The 14,941-nt window shown below is 45.5% G+C and overlaps 1 protein-coding gene across 1 annotated transcript in view; it reads right to left on the reverse strand.

Moving 5' to 3' along the window:
- The window catches only part of BCAS1 (brain enriched myelin associated protein 1), a 95,841-nt gene that overhangs the window by 68,319 nt on the left and 12,581 nt on the right, over positions 1–14,941 (reverse strand). The window contains exons 3-4 of the mRNA XM_035025644.1: positions 14,402–14,478; positions 13,117–13,195 (exon numbers count right to left, since the gene is read on the reverse strand). Of these exons, the coding sequence (XP_034881535.1) occupies positions 13,117–13,195; positions 14,402–14,478 (156 nt within the window). The remainder of the gene's footprint in view (positions 1–13,116; positions 13,196–14,401; positions 14,479–14,941) is intronic.

Raw genomic sequence — 14,941 nt, forward strand, 5'->3', positions numbered from 1 at the left:
TGAGAAAGTAAGCCCAAGTAGACAGAGACCTGGTCTGTCTTGATTACAGCTGTGTCCCCGGTGCCTCCAACAGAGCTTGGCACATAACAGAATTAAGTCAGGGAAACGTAAGGCAGGAGCACAGAGTGCAGGGCATAGCAAGTACCCACGGAGCTTGACTGTAAAAATGGCAAGAGTAGCAACTCTTGTAATAACCGGTGGTGGCGGAGGTGGCATTCTTTCTTCTAAGAATCCATTACCCAAATCCTCCTAGTTCTTAGGGTTAAAGAGGGAAGCAGAAGCCATCACCATCATTTCATTTACAAACCAAGTGTCCACTTACGAAAGTTATTTCCCACTCAGACATCCCTTCCTGTGCAACACTGTCCTGTGTGTCAATACCCCGCTCCGTCCGGAGAAAGGACGCTAAGGTGGAAATGTAAGGCACACAATTTGCCAAGGGAAACTGCAAACCTTGCAGAAGACGCAGGAGTTTGCTGAGTCATGGAAAGTATTGCTCAGATCACACACGTGGCTCCTGTCGGGTGAGAATCTGGCAGAGTTCAAAGAGTTCATGGAAGAAGACAGGAAGGTAGAAGGGAAACTAGGTGATGACCCACTAAGCTCTTCAAAAGAGAATTATATTTGAATATCAAAGGATTATGGTAGGCACTTGGGAAAACTGACGAAGACCTCAAAAAGTTTTACAAAAAAGACCCTTCTGAGGTCTTGCAGCAGGAGTCAAGTGACACATCAAACATCTGAGGCTTTCTGTGTTGTGCAAATGCATTTGTTGTTTTATAGGTCTTGAAATAAGGATTCATGTGGCAGATACTTATAGCTTGGAGGAAGATGTTACATTTGGAAATTTCGCGGAATGATCAGATTTCATGCTTTTCATTTCAATATGAAAAAGCCACGATGTCTTGGCCAAGAAATTCCAGCATAAATAAAAGAAAGGAATGAGCCGGGGGGCATCTTAGAGCTGAAGGTTCTTGACTATCAGCTTGATAGAACATGTCTGAGCATCTAGTGATGGAACTGCTGGGTTTTAACGTTGGGTTCCACCATTATGTGGGCAAAAGGTAATTGTTCACCCTGTGCTCTCTCAAAAGCCAGCAGTGATTTGCCCATCACTGTGGGGTGACACTATACTAGTGAAGCTCACCATTTCCACTCTCCTTTCTGCTCACAGATTTCCTATCACTCATGTGCTGCAAAAGTCTGGAACGTACAAAGATAATTCAAATGCTAAACCACCATTGCTCCAATGGGAGCCCAGCATTGTCACTCAAAGACACATTCAGGGGCGCCTGGGTGGCTCAGTCCATTAAGCATCTGTCTTCGGCTCAGGTCACGATCTCAGGGTCCTGGGGTCGAGCCCCCACATCGGGCTCCCTGCTCCACGGGGAACCTGCTTCTCCTTCTCCCTCTGCCTGCCACTCCTCCTGCTTGTGCTCTCTCTCTCTCTCTCTTTCTCTGTCAAATAAATAAATAAAATCTTTAAAAAAAAAAAAGACACATTCAATGTTTGATTTTGTTTTTTGGGTTTTTTTCTCCATTTGATTTTAATACACATTTAACATGTGTTTCCTACCCAAAACAATTGATCTCTTAACTCTTTTCGTTTTCTGTACGGACCTTCTGCCCTCATGGCAACGTAACTAGCATCTGCGACCCAGCATGCCTTGTCAAGCTTTGTCCACACTCATACAAATACATATAAGCATTCCAGATACATGTACACAGGGGTTGTGTTTGTTCTTCTTGGTTTTTACAAAAATTGGATCAGATTAGACATAGTTTTTGTTTTTTTTTTTTTAAAGATTTTATTTATTTATTTGAGAGACAGAGAGAATGAGAGACAGAGAGCATGAGAAGGAGGAGGGTCAGAGGGAGAAGCAGACTCCCTGCCGAGCAGGGAGCCCGATGCGGGACTCAATCCAGGGACTCCAGGATCATGACCTGAGCCGAAAGCAGTTGCTTAACCAACTGAGCCACCCAGGCGCCCCTAGACATAGTTTTTGATTGCTTTTATATATTGATGTTACGGATGGAACGTTCATGACCCTACAAAATTCATAGGTGGAAATCCTAACCCCTATGCTGGTTGTATTAGGAGGTGGGGCCTTTGGGAGGAGATCAGGTCATGAGGGTGGAGCCCTCATGAATGGAATTCGTGCCCTTATAAAAGAGGCCCCAGAGAGCTCCCTTGCCCCTTCCACTGCTTGAGGACCCAGTGAAAAGGTGGCCATCTATGAACCAGGAAGAAGGTTTTACTAGAAAACAAATCTACCCCAGTCTGTGGTATTTTTGTTAAAGCCGCCTGAATGAACTGACAGTCACAGTTAGTCCTCTCTGTCAGTATGTCCAAATCTATCTTATGTTTTTAGTAGAGTCCACACCCTGCATGGAGCCCAGGGTGGGGCTTGAACTCATGACCCTGAGATCAAGACCTGAGCTGAGATCAAGAGTCAGATGCTTAACCAGCTGAGCCACCTAGGCGCCCCATCTTATTTTTTTAATAACTGCATAATATTCCTTAGTATGCATATACCAAAAGATATTTAAGCCATTGCCCTAATCAATGACTGTTCTGATAGCTTCCAAGTAATTGTTTCCATTTCTATTACAAACAATGCCGGGATAAACATCTGTGTTCAAAAATCCTAAACTAATGCTTTATTTCTATGGAACCAACGCACAGATTGGAACTGCTGCATCTAAATCAATGTGCATTTAATTTTTGAAAAGAGGCACTACCAGATTTCTTTCCCAGAAAGGACTCCAGCGATGCACACTTCCAGCAGCAATGTGATAGAGCATCTTTCTCCCACCCCCAAGGGTGGCAGGGATCGATATACAACATAAAGCACATCTTAAATGGTAAAAACATACCAGGGAAGGTCACGTATTATTCTCTCAGTGCCCTCCAAGGATAAGAACACCAAGGATAGGCCTTGGACATGGAGGGTGGGGTAGGTAGAATTCATGCCCCGTAGAACACTGCTGAAGAGTGACAATTATTAGCTTGACTCTGGGGATTGGGAGTAGCCAGACAGAAAGCACTAGGAGACAAGAGGCTCAGGGGAGAAGGACGGGGAAAAGCAGCCACATCAAGAAGACATTATATTCTCCAGAGTCAACAGATGAATGATCAGCGAGCACACACGAAGATGCTCAATGCCATCGGTCATTAGGAAAAGGCAACCAAAACCACCACACGGTACCACTTTATACCCACTAGGATGGCCATGATCAGAACGACGGACCGTCACCAGTGTTGGCGAGGATGAAGAGCTATCAGAACCCTCATATGTTGCCGGCGGGAAGGTAAACAACATCTCCAGTTGTTCTGGAGAGCAGGTTAGTAGCTCCTCTGGAAGTTAAACACAGAGTTCCTGTATGGAGACACAGCCAAGAGAAGGAAAACGTATGTCCACACGAGAACGTGTACACAGATGTTCACAACAGCATTATCCACAATAGTGGAAGAAGTGGAAGCCACCCAAATGTCAGTCTGTCAGCTAATGAATGGACGCACAAGACGTGGCCCATCCAGACATCAGAGTAGTATTCAGCCATGGAAAATAATGAAGCATTGGGACTCACTATGACACGGGGTGAACTTGAAAACATGACGCTAAGTGAGAGAATCCGGGTATAAAATACCACATATCACATGATTCTAATTACATGAAATATCCAGAAGAGGCACATCCATAGAGACAGAAAGCAGATTAGTGGTTGCCAGGGGCTGGGGGGAGCGGCTACAGGGAATGACTGCCATGGGCAAGGAGTCTTTGGTTGGAGTGAAATGTTCTGGAATTAGATAGTGGGGATGGTTTGTGCTACCTTGTAAATATACTCAAAAGCACTGAACTGCATACTTTAGAAGGATGAATTTTGTGGTATGTGAATTATAACTCACTTTGGAAAAGGAAGACATTGTATAAACAAACATCAAATGGGGGCAGTGGGTGGGGAAAGGAACACCAAATGTGAGCACACAGTTAAAAGGAAAGACACACAGCTGACTTTTAAGCATATGAAAGGATGCTCAATCTCATGAATAGTTAAATATGAGCAAAATTAGGAGACTTAGCTTTCCACCTATCAAACTGGTGAAAAGGGAGATATTTAGTAACCTAACAGGGAGGGAAGAGGAGAAAGCACAGCCCCGTCTATCGATGGTGGCAGTGTATTTTGGCAATCTCTTTGGAGGGTAATTTAGTAATATATACCAAAATTTAAAAATTCACAAGCCCTGTGAACTCTAATTTCTACTCGTGGAATATTACCCTACAAATATAATCACATCGAGGCACAAAGACACAGAACAGATACACACAATTTGCTGGGCCACTGTCCCCATGACAAAAGACTAGAAACAACCGAACCACTTATCAGTAGGGGCCTGGTTGTGAATCCCATACAGTGAAATCCTCCACACGCATGAACATTCTCCAAGACACCTAGTAAGGGAAAAAAGCCATATCCAACTGTATGTACAGAATGTTCCCATTCGTTTTTAAAAAGTGATGTTGAGAGGTAGAGCAACAGATTTTAAAATATGCTCAGTTGGAACACCTCTGGTCTTAAGAAACGGTGAAGAATGCTTGCCTCTAAGGAAGGAAATGGGAAGCGGAGAGACTCACGGTGGGGATGTTTTTCTTGTCTTACCTTATTATGTATACTGTTGGGAATGTTTATATGGACACGTACTAAGGCCCACACCATCCCATGTCACTTAAACATGTACAAATAATGAAAGGATAGGGGGAAAGGAGAGGTCTCGAATGGGATTGAAGACTGACTGAAGGAACATTTGGCCCATTTCCACTTAGCCTGGGGCGGGCCCAGCAGCGACAGTGGGGTCTGTAACTGATGAGCCTACAGCTGTCTTGGAGGCTTCACCAGGCCAAGTGGGTCCTGCATCCTGGATGATGCATGACTTCGGGGGCATCTCCATGCTCCAGAGTCTGACCCTCTGCTCAGCAAACTCAGAAACCTCAAATTTTAAGTCCCCTGGAGTTGATACACCCCTCAGAGGTCATTTGAAAAAGAGTTCACAAATGAAGCATAGAGGTAGCCTCAAAGGGGGACACAGCTGCTGGGGACCTCCTACCCACGCGGTCCCTCCCTGGTGACAACATATACCGGAGCATGTTATCAAGGGCAGGAGGCCTGGTGGGTCCAGAAGCCAAGCAAGCACAACTTAGAATTAATTAGCAATAGGATTTAAATGTTTAGTCACTTCAGGCTGGAATCACCTAAGGGTGATGATGATGATTTTTTTTTTAAGTTATTTTTGGTGAGCGATGAAAAGTAGGGAGAACAACTTTACGTTATCAGAAGTTGCCAACTGTGAGATCTGCTGATAGGGCCAGCATGGCGTTCGTCCAGCACAATGTTTAGATTTTTTTTTTTTTTCTTTTGAATTGGGAAATGTCATCTGAAAATCCTCAAACAGGGTTTTCACTGAAATCTCTTATTATCTGATGGGGGATTTCTGCAGGGCAACCACGCCTGGAGCGGAGAATCAGCTCTACATCACAGCTTTTGTCCCTACAAATGGAGCCAGATTCTGCTTGTATTTCCCGTGTCTCGTTCTCAGAAACCTGTGGCCTTTGAGGTCTGCTCTGCACATAGCAGATCTCACTCACTAATCTGCTGCTTTAATTGTTAAACTTCCAGGAATGTTTAGGGCAGCTTACCATTTCTTTGGTCTCATAGATTGACTGATTGATTGATTTTTTGTGCAGTGACAAGTGTTGGCAAATTCTTCCCAGTGTGGTAAAAGGATATGAAGAGAAGGTCTTTAGAAAAGTCCACTCTAGGATTAGAACTGTGGTGGAAGCATTTATGGTGTTTCACGATCTGGTTAAAATGCACCCTGGGGGAGAGAAATGAAATAATGTACAGCTGACCCATGACGATCCTGTTTCTCTTTTTGCTGTTTGTCATGCTTTCTCTGGGTCTCTTTCGGGCTCTCTTGGCCGACCCTTCAAGACAGGGACAAGTTAATGTTGCTCATGCTCCTGAAACCATGTCGGATGTCTCTATGTTCAGAGCAGAATATGCTGTCCGGGCTTCTTCTCAGTCCAGAGAGGCAAAGAACAAGTTGTGTTTTACTCGACAGCAGCTGCGTGGAAGTTAATGAAATCCAACTGTATGAACCCTGGAACAGAATGCTGTGTCCAGGGTGTCAGCCATAGTAGGGACAAAAAAGTCTTGGAAGAATATAAAACAGAAATGCCAATGTTTTATTTCTGAAAAAAAAAATGTGAATAAGGAATTTTCTATGTGAGTGCATTCCAAATGGTTTCCAACCATGGCTGAACATTAACAGCTTTCAAAATACTAATGCCCAGGGAAACTTGCAAAAAGATTTGTGCCTGGGCCCTACCCTCCAGAGCTTCTGATTTACTGATTCTAGGTGGGGCCTGGTAATGGGATTTAAAAAAAAAAATCCTCCCAGTGATTCCAATGTGGATTAAAAATCAGGCACCACTATTTTCAGGAATCGACATCATTGTGATGGCCATCCTTTATTGTTTCAGGCACCAAGTGAAGGGATTTGCAAGCATTATCTTATTTTCTCTTCGTAACACCATGAGGTGGAGAAGTGAAGTCTCTTGTTTAAGCTCACACAGCTGCGAAGAGGTAAAGCGAGGCTGCAGATGTGGTTTGTCCAAAAGCACTCTCTCCAGCCATACTTTGTACAGCCTCCCTCAGGAAGAAACTATCTAAAATGCAAAGGATAAAAAATGTGTGCAAGAGTGTTCACTGCAACATTGTTTGGAGTGGAGAGAAAGAAAAACAATAAAAAATGGATGCCCACTATCCGGGGTAATGGCTGAATAAATGATAGCATATCCATACCTTAAAACATTTTGTAGCTGTCGAAAAACAGTGAATTAAAGAGTGTACCTGTTGAGTTAGAGGGATCTGTACATGTTTGTGTAGCCTAGGGACTTGTCCTGGGCTGGGCTGGCTGGACATGCGGGGACTAGCTGGGCATTTCTCTCTTTCTTGCCGCCTGGCTTCTTGGTGGGACCAGCGTGGGCTCCCTCCCTGCAGGACAGTCTCGGAGCATTTGGACTGACCCTGTAGCTAGCTTACCCTAAAGCTGGTGCTGCAAGAGACAAAGGCCGGGGCTACGGGGCTGCTTAAGGCTTAGCCTTGGAATTCATGTGTCATCCCATTCACTCCGTATTATTGGTTATGTAGCCCAGCCCAGATTCAATGGGTGAAGACCACAATAGGGAAAGGTGAAGTATTTTGGGGGGTGGGGTGTGCATACCTGGAGACTGTCTACCATAGTAGTGTAATAGGGTAATTTGATCCAACAGAAGTTCTCCCCTAGAGTTTTTGGCGAGAAAAAGCACTAAAGCTTAGACTTCCCAGGGCATACTTGCAAGGGGGTGGAGGGGCAAGGAGTGTTGGGCCACCTGCGAGAGCCAGTCTTCGAAGTCGCTGCTGTACACTGAGAGGCGAGGCCGTGCAATGCAGGGGAAGGAGAAAGGGGAGAGCCTGCGTGGATGCGGCGTGGAGCACGGTTTCAAGTGCGGAGTTGAGCATAAGGAGCACGCACAGCAAGGTGAAACGAGCTAAATCCCCCTAAGGTCTTTGGACAGGCCTGAGTAAAGATGTGCGCTCCTTCTGGTTGCTCAGCGGCAATTCTTCGAGATCAACGCTGGCAAGCACGGCTGACGGCCCACCCGGCAGCCAGTCCACTCCAGCCCTGCGTTCTCCACTTGCAGCCCGGAGATGGGTGCCGTCCTAGCATGCCCTGCGGCTGGGGGGGCCACGTGACCTAGTTCTGGCCAATGAGATTAAGAGGATGCCTACTTGCGCGCAGGGCCTTCTGGGAGAGAGCTCCCGTTCTGTCCTGATAAAACGGGGGCAGGAGGGCGGGAAATGGTGGCCCGTCTTGGCCTTTCCCTTCCTGCTTTTGGATTGCCCCACGGGAGGATGTTCTCACATCTCGGGTAGCTCTGATTTTTGGCCTTGGGGCTCCCATTACACATCACTATTGGCAAATGCGTCTATTCTCAGATGTTATCACATGGGCAGGGACACTTGGCTCAAGTATGAATTTTCAGTCCCGTAAAAGGATTCCACTTATTTTATTTTATTTTTTTTTAAAGCAAAATTTGGCAATTCTTCCTTTGGGGAACAATTGACTAGGAACAGAAAGGGAAGCTGTTACTATTTTAGAGACTCCGCATCCAGGTGAAACAGAGACAAGTCTCCTGTTTCTGAAAAATGATGATACATCGTGCATTAGTCTCTGCCATCCAACAGCACTGAGGACTGAACAGATTTTTTTAGAGAGGGGACTAATGTAATAAATTTGATAGAAAGGAGTCGAAGAAGGAGAAAAATGGGGCATTTTTATTTCTCCAAAGATGCATAAATACACAGGCGGGAAAATCTCAGATCATCAGATGACATGACAGGGAAAGCCAGGGATAAAGGACGCGCATGACAACAGACTCTGCTTCTAGTTTTTCTTGTCTCCTGTATTTCAACCCATTTACTGTGTGCCAGCCACTGTTCTTATACCTCCCTACAAAGTTATTATTATTATTATTATTCCCATTTTACAGATGACTCTCTGAGAACACAAATTCCTTGCCAAGGTTCCACAGCTAGTGGGTGGCAGAGCTGGGACCTAAGCCCAGGTCTCTTAGACAAGTGTGAGTGTGCTCACATTAGTTTTCTATTGCTGCTGTAACAAATCACCCCAATTTTGGTGCCTTACAATAACACAAATATATTATCTTACGGTTCTGAAGGTCAGAAGTTGAAAATGGGTCAGCTTCTGGAAACTCTAGGGGAGTATCTGCTCCCTTGCTCTTTACAGCTTTGAGAGGCCCCCTGCATTCCTTGGCTCATGGTCCTTTCCTTCCTGTCAAGGCCAACACTGCAGAATCTTCTAATCTCTCTCTCTCTCTCTCTCTCTCTCTCTCTCTGTGACATCTGCTTCTATCCCTCTCATCTCCCCCTGCTTCCCCCTCAAAAGGCCCTTGAGAGTACGTTGGGCCCACCCGGATATAAAAGTTATGCTAGAGATAATCCAGTGAATGTCAAACTGTATGACAGCCTTTATGAGCATCAACATTAAATCCAACCCAGCACAAGTAGCTTCCTCCATGTGTTTCCCAGCTGCCAGGCACTATTCTAAGTATTTCACATGTATCAACTCATTTCAGCCTCATGGTGATCTTAGAAGCTTGGTTCTACCAGGAATATCGTTCCCATTTTACAATTGAAAGGACAGAGGCTCAGAAACTTGTCCAAGCTCACAGAGCAGAGCCAAGACTCAAATCCCGCACCCTGGCTTCTTACCCTCCCTTCCTACTGCCACCCCCGCTTCTTAATAAGCCCTCCCAGGAAATGTTCCTGCAGGGTGATTAATTGTTGAATCGTCGTGGGGAAAATACAGATAAAAAGAAGGAACACAGTCACGCAGAATCCCACTTACCCTTTCTCTGGTGACTTTTCTCTATGCGCATATGTATATGTATACCCCACCAGAGATGAATACAGATGTGCATCAAAAGATTTGGTCAGAGAATTCTGTCAAAAGGATCACAAAAGGCCCCCAGAATCCTACTTTTATACCCCCTTAAAAACTGCATTGAAAATGATAACTTAGTTAATAACCTGGGGAAAACAGCAAGAGGGTGATAATAGGCTGCCTTCCTCATTAAATGGGATAATCACTCCAAAGCGAGTTGCACGGGGCTCAAGTTGTCAGTGAATGACAGGCAGAATTCTGACCTCAGAGGATTAATCTAAACTCTTTACAGATTCTCCAGCGGGCGCCGGGTAAGTTGAAAGCAAGGCTGCAGGGAACTAGAGCTAAATGCAACGAACCCATGACTCACCAAAATGCGATTCTCTTGTTTCCCTTGTCCTGTGTAGGTATTCACACAGCAATATGCTATTCCAGATTGTCGTCCTGTGTTTCTGTAACCTGTTTTCCTCCTTTTAGGAATTCCTTCCATATATAAATATATATATAAATGTTGGGGAGGAAAAGAGGGAAAGATGTAGAAAAGGAGGGAGAGAGGGACCGAGGAAGGGAGAAAGGGGGGATGCTTTCTCAATTCCCAACACTATGTTCTTCTGTTCATCCTACACACTCCTTGCCCTTGCGTCCCATACTACAACTAGGGGAATAATCGTATAATTATGATAGAGAAAGTAATTTCCATAGGGCGTATTATATTCTCAATGCCTCTCAATTTCTTGAGAACATCTACAGTTTGTAAATTATATAAATGGTATGATTCTCATTTCAAAGCCCATGCATCTCAATGGCCAGCGTTTACCCCATTCTCATCAAAGGCTACTGCTAGAAATACAATCCATTTTGTGTACATCAAAGTATAAGTTTGACGCACAGGGTTTAAAGGCAGGAAGAAACTTGGGGACTTTTTCTCGTCCAGGGATTGCCTATCCCGGCGGTGAGTCAGAATCCTCTAGAAAGCTCCCAACCTTAGCTTATTGTAGATAGAGCCTATGGGAGGGGACCTGCCATCTAAGCTTTTAATAAACTCCTCAGGAATGATATTGTGATATAGAATAAGAAATACCTATTTGGTCTTCATCCCCATTCCGGGCACAGACCGCCTCTAAAATTTATCATATAAATGATAAGAGCCATGAAGACGTCTTTTGTTATTCATAACAAGCCAGCGCCTTTTAACTACCTCTGGGTTTATGTTAATGAGTGACTTTGGAAAGCCCCTAAGGATGGGGGCCCTGGTTGCCAGGGGAACCAGCCTTGTGATTAGAGGGTTGGAACTTTCCACCCCATCCCCCATCTCTGGGGAGGGGAGAGTGGCTGGATATTGAGTTCCATCACCAATGGCCAATGACTTAATCAATCACGTCTGTGTAATAGAGCATGCACAAAAATCCCTACAGTATAGGGTTCCGAGAGCTGGACTGTGAGTACATGGGGGTGCAGGGAGGGTGGTGTGCCCAACCAGGGCACGGAAGCTCTGTCACCCCCAGGCCCTCCTACCTTGCCCTATGCCTCCCTTCCATCTGGCTGTTGCTGAGTTTATCCTTTTATAATAAACTGGCCATCTAATAAGTCGACTGTTCTCCTGAGGTCTGTGAGCCATTCTAGCAAATGACTGAACCTGAGGTGGGGCTCATGGGAATCTCTGATTTGTGCGGGTCACCTGACCACCCACCGCTTGTGACTGTCAACTGAAAGTGGGAGGCAGTCTTGAGGGACTGAGGCTTCAGCCTGTGGGCGCTGATGTTAACTTTAGGTCAACAGAGTCAGAACTGCATTGAGACGGAGGACACCCAGAAGTGTCACAGAATTGCTTGGTATGGAAACCCCACACATTTGGTGTCAGATGTGGCATGAGTAGTGGAATATAAGGAAAGGAGTTTTCCCCTAACACTAGGAGATTCTAAAACCTCTAGAACCAATAATAGGACTCATTTCCTCATTGCTCAGAAGAAGAAACTGAAGCCCAGAAACTTACAGGCAAATGACAGGAACCATAATCATAAATAATAATGACAGCTAATACATAGAGCACTTACTATGTGGCAGGCGCTGAAATAGGTGCCTTGTTAAATCCGATACTTATGTTATAGGTACTATTGTTATCCCACTTTACAGACAAGGAGACGGAGGTTCAGAGAGCTTAAGTAACTTGCTTAAAGTCACACAGCTGGTAGGTGGCAAAGCCAGCAGTTTGATTCCAGAGTTCTTACCCTTAACTACTTCTTCTTATATAAGTTTATATATATACTCTGCAAAGTAGAACCCGGCCACTTTTGATACACTGAATGTATAGTGTTCTACTGCAGGACAAATAAAATAGGTGAGTATATCGGCCCATTTTAAAACTGGCCTTGTGTAGGGAATATTCTGTTGCCTTGTCTACTTAACCGGCTTCTGTGGAGTTCCTAAGTGCCAGGTAATATGTAAATGCTTCATGGACAGTCTCCTTTAATCCTCTTGGGAACTGTGTGATGTAGGTGTTCTTATCCCCAGAGGACAGCTGAGAAAGCTGAGGTTTAGAAAGTGAAATGGCTTGTCCAGATCACACAGCTAGTCCATTGCAGAACAGGGACTTTTTTTTTTTTTAAGATTTCATTTATTTATTTGACAGAGAAAGAGAGCATGAGCACAAGCAGGGGGAGTGGCAGGCAGCGGGAGAGGGAGAAGCAGACACCCTGCTGAGCAGGGAGCCTGACATGGGGCTCGATCTCAGACCCTGGGATCATGACCCGAGCTGAAGGCAGATGGTTCACCCACTGAGCCACCCAGGCGCCCCGCAGAGCAGGGACTTTAACCCTGGTCTGTCCAACTCCAAATGCCAACCTCTTAGTGTTTTCACTCTTTTGCTTTTGTCTTATCTGCTGGAGATCCTTGGCCTCTTGCAGCGGTTACACATACTCAGAAGGGATGGATGCTGCTCAGAGTTGAACTGTATCCCCCAGTGCCTGTGACTTCATTTGGAAACAGGGTCTTTGCCAATGACTACATTGAGATGAGGTCAATTAGGGTGGACACCAATCCAATGTGACCGTGTCCTTATAGAAGGGGACATGTGGACATGCAGATGGACGTGCATAGAGAGGACAACATCTGGAAGCCACGGAATGCCCTGAGGCTCCTAGGAGCTAGGACAGAGGCAGAGGACAGAGTCCCACTCGCGGTGCTCGAAGGCGCCAACGTTGCCGATGTGGTCAGGCCGTGGTGCGGAGGATTGTCCGTGGTGCTGAGGACTGTCCCCTAGCCAGGACTACCCATCACCATCACTGGGTTCCTCTTCTCTCCTACTTCCCCACTTCCCCACTGGCTCATGGTCTCTACCTTCATTTTTGTGTCTGTGGTTTTACTTTTTAATATAACTGAATACAGTCAAAAGACAAGACTTGGGGCCTCCAGCACTGTGAGACAACACGTTTCAGTTGTGTAAGCCACCCCGTTTGTAACACTGTCTCGGCAGCCCAGGACACTAACACTAATGTTTTCAAAGCGAGCCTGTGACTTCAAGCCTTGCATTTTCTTTTCACCATGTACGGGATCCGCAGACCCTTCCCCACCCGCCGAGGAGCAGCCCACCTCCCCCGTGTGGCACTGACCTTCATCATAGAATGGAATGTCGCGGGTCGATGTGATCACTGGCATCCCGTTTTGACCACAGTCACTCTCAGATGCCACCTGCAACAGAACATGTGGCATTTGTAGTCAGGTGTTTGGGGAAAATCGGAACTTAGGGAAGAACCTCAAGGCCACAAGGTGCATCACCGAATTAAACTTAAGTTTCCTAAAGTAGTAGTGCCCCAACTCGGCTGCCCTGAAAATGCGGATGCCTGCCCTCACTCCCACGCAGATTCTGGTTTAATTGGTCTAGGATGCTACGCTGGCCAGCTGATCCCAATGTGTAGCCGAGGCTGGGAGCTACTGACCTGAATCTGGGTTTCCCATCCTCAGCACCACTGACATTCGGGGCCAGATCATTCCCTGTTGTGAGGGTTATCCTGTGCACTGTTTAGCAGCATCTCTGGACTCTAGCCACTAGATCAGTAGCCCTGAGCTGTGACAATCAAAAATGTCTCCAGACACTGCCACATGTCCCCTGGTGGCGGCGGGGTGGGGGGGGGGCAGGCCAAATCACCCACAGCTGAGAACCACCTGGTGGTAGGTACCAAACTGGCCCCATACGATGCACCTTGGAGGTCCTTAAAGACACAGCTTTCATAGACGCCCAGCCTTGTAATTTTGGATTCAGTAAGTCTTAGGTGGGGCCTTAGAGCCTGCATCTTTTTTTTTTAAGATTTTAATTTGTTTATTTGTCAGAAAGAGAGAAGGAGAGAGGCAAGCAGAGGGAGAAGCAGGCTCCCTGCTGAGCAAAGAGCCTGATGTGGGGCTCGATCCCAAGACCCTGAGATCATGACCTGAGCCGAAGGCAGACACCCAACACACTGAACCACCCAGGTTCCTGCATTTTTTTTTTTTTTTTAATATTTTAGTTATTTGACAGAGAGAGAGAGACAGCGAGAAAGGGAACACAAGCAGGGGGAGTGGGAGAGGGAGAAGTAGGCTTCCCGCTGAGCAGGGAGCCCGATGCGGGGCTTGATCCCAGGACTTTGGGATTGTGACCTGAGCTGAAGGCAGATGCTTAACGACTGAACCACCCAGGTGCCCCGGGCCTGCATCTTTAACAAGCTCCTGGATGGATGCTGGAGGTTTGAGTACAATGGAAGAATCCCTGGGACAATAGCACATCATCAGTAATGTCTGTGTGATGAGCACTGAAAAGGCTATTTCGTCTGCTGTCGTCCCTAAGTCTAGCTACCAGTAGCGAATGACCCAGTAGCTAATGATCTTGCTCAGCTAGTAGTTAGGTGACCCTAACTATACTACCTTGTTAGCGTCTGTCTCCGATTCATTCTCTTGGTCTTCAACTCTTCGTGGGACGCTCATTTGGTTACCCATGGATCCTGCAATAGAGAAAAAAAGAGAAAGAGAAAAATTAAAATCCAAGACAAACAAAAGTCTTATTCCTGCCTATGAAGTTAGGTGCAGAGAACTGACAAGTTACTGTGGATGTATTACCACAAGCCCAAGTTAGGTCAATTGCTTATACTTATTTTGGGGGATGAGAAAAGATTCGGGACTCATATATTCAGTAGAATTTAAGTCAAATGCAACCCCAGTTTATATTCAGTATAGATACCATTTTTTTCCCCTTTTAACCAAACACAGCTATGGAATCAAGGAGATTTTAGAATGAGGATAATTAAAATAATACTTATAATTTTTAGTATTCTCTGATCATCAAACTGAATTAGATCCCTTGTTAAAAGCCCTCATAGCTCTGGTTTTTTGTTTGTTTTTGATTTTCATAGCACTCAGTCTACTTGTAATTATATATTTATTTGGCTGTGTTTTCATTGAGTCATT

Source organism: Mirounga leonina, unplaced genomic scaffold, assembly GCF_011800145.1.
Source record: "Mirounga leonina isolate KUSES-001 unplaced genomic scaffold, KU_Mleo_1.0 Mir_195, whole genome shotgun sequence".
Classification (NCBI taxonomy): Eukaryota; Metazoa; Chordata; class Mammalia; order Carnivora; family Phocidae; genus Mirounga; species Mirounga leonina.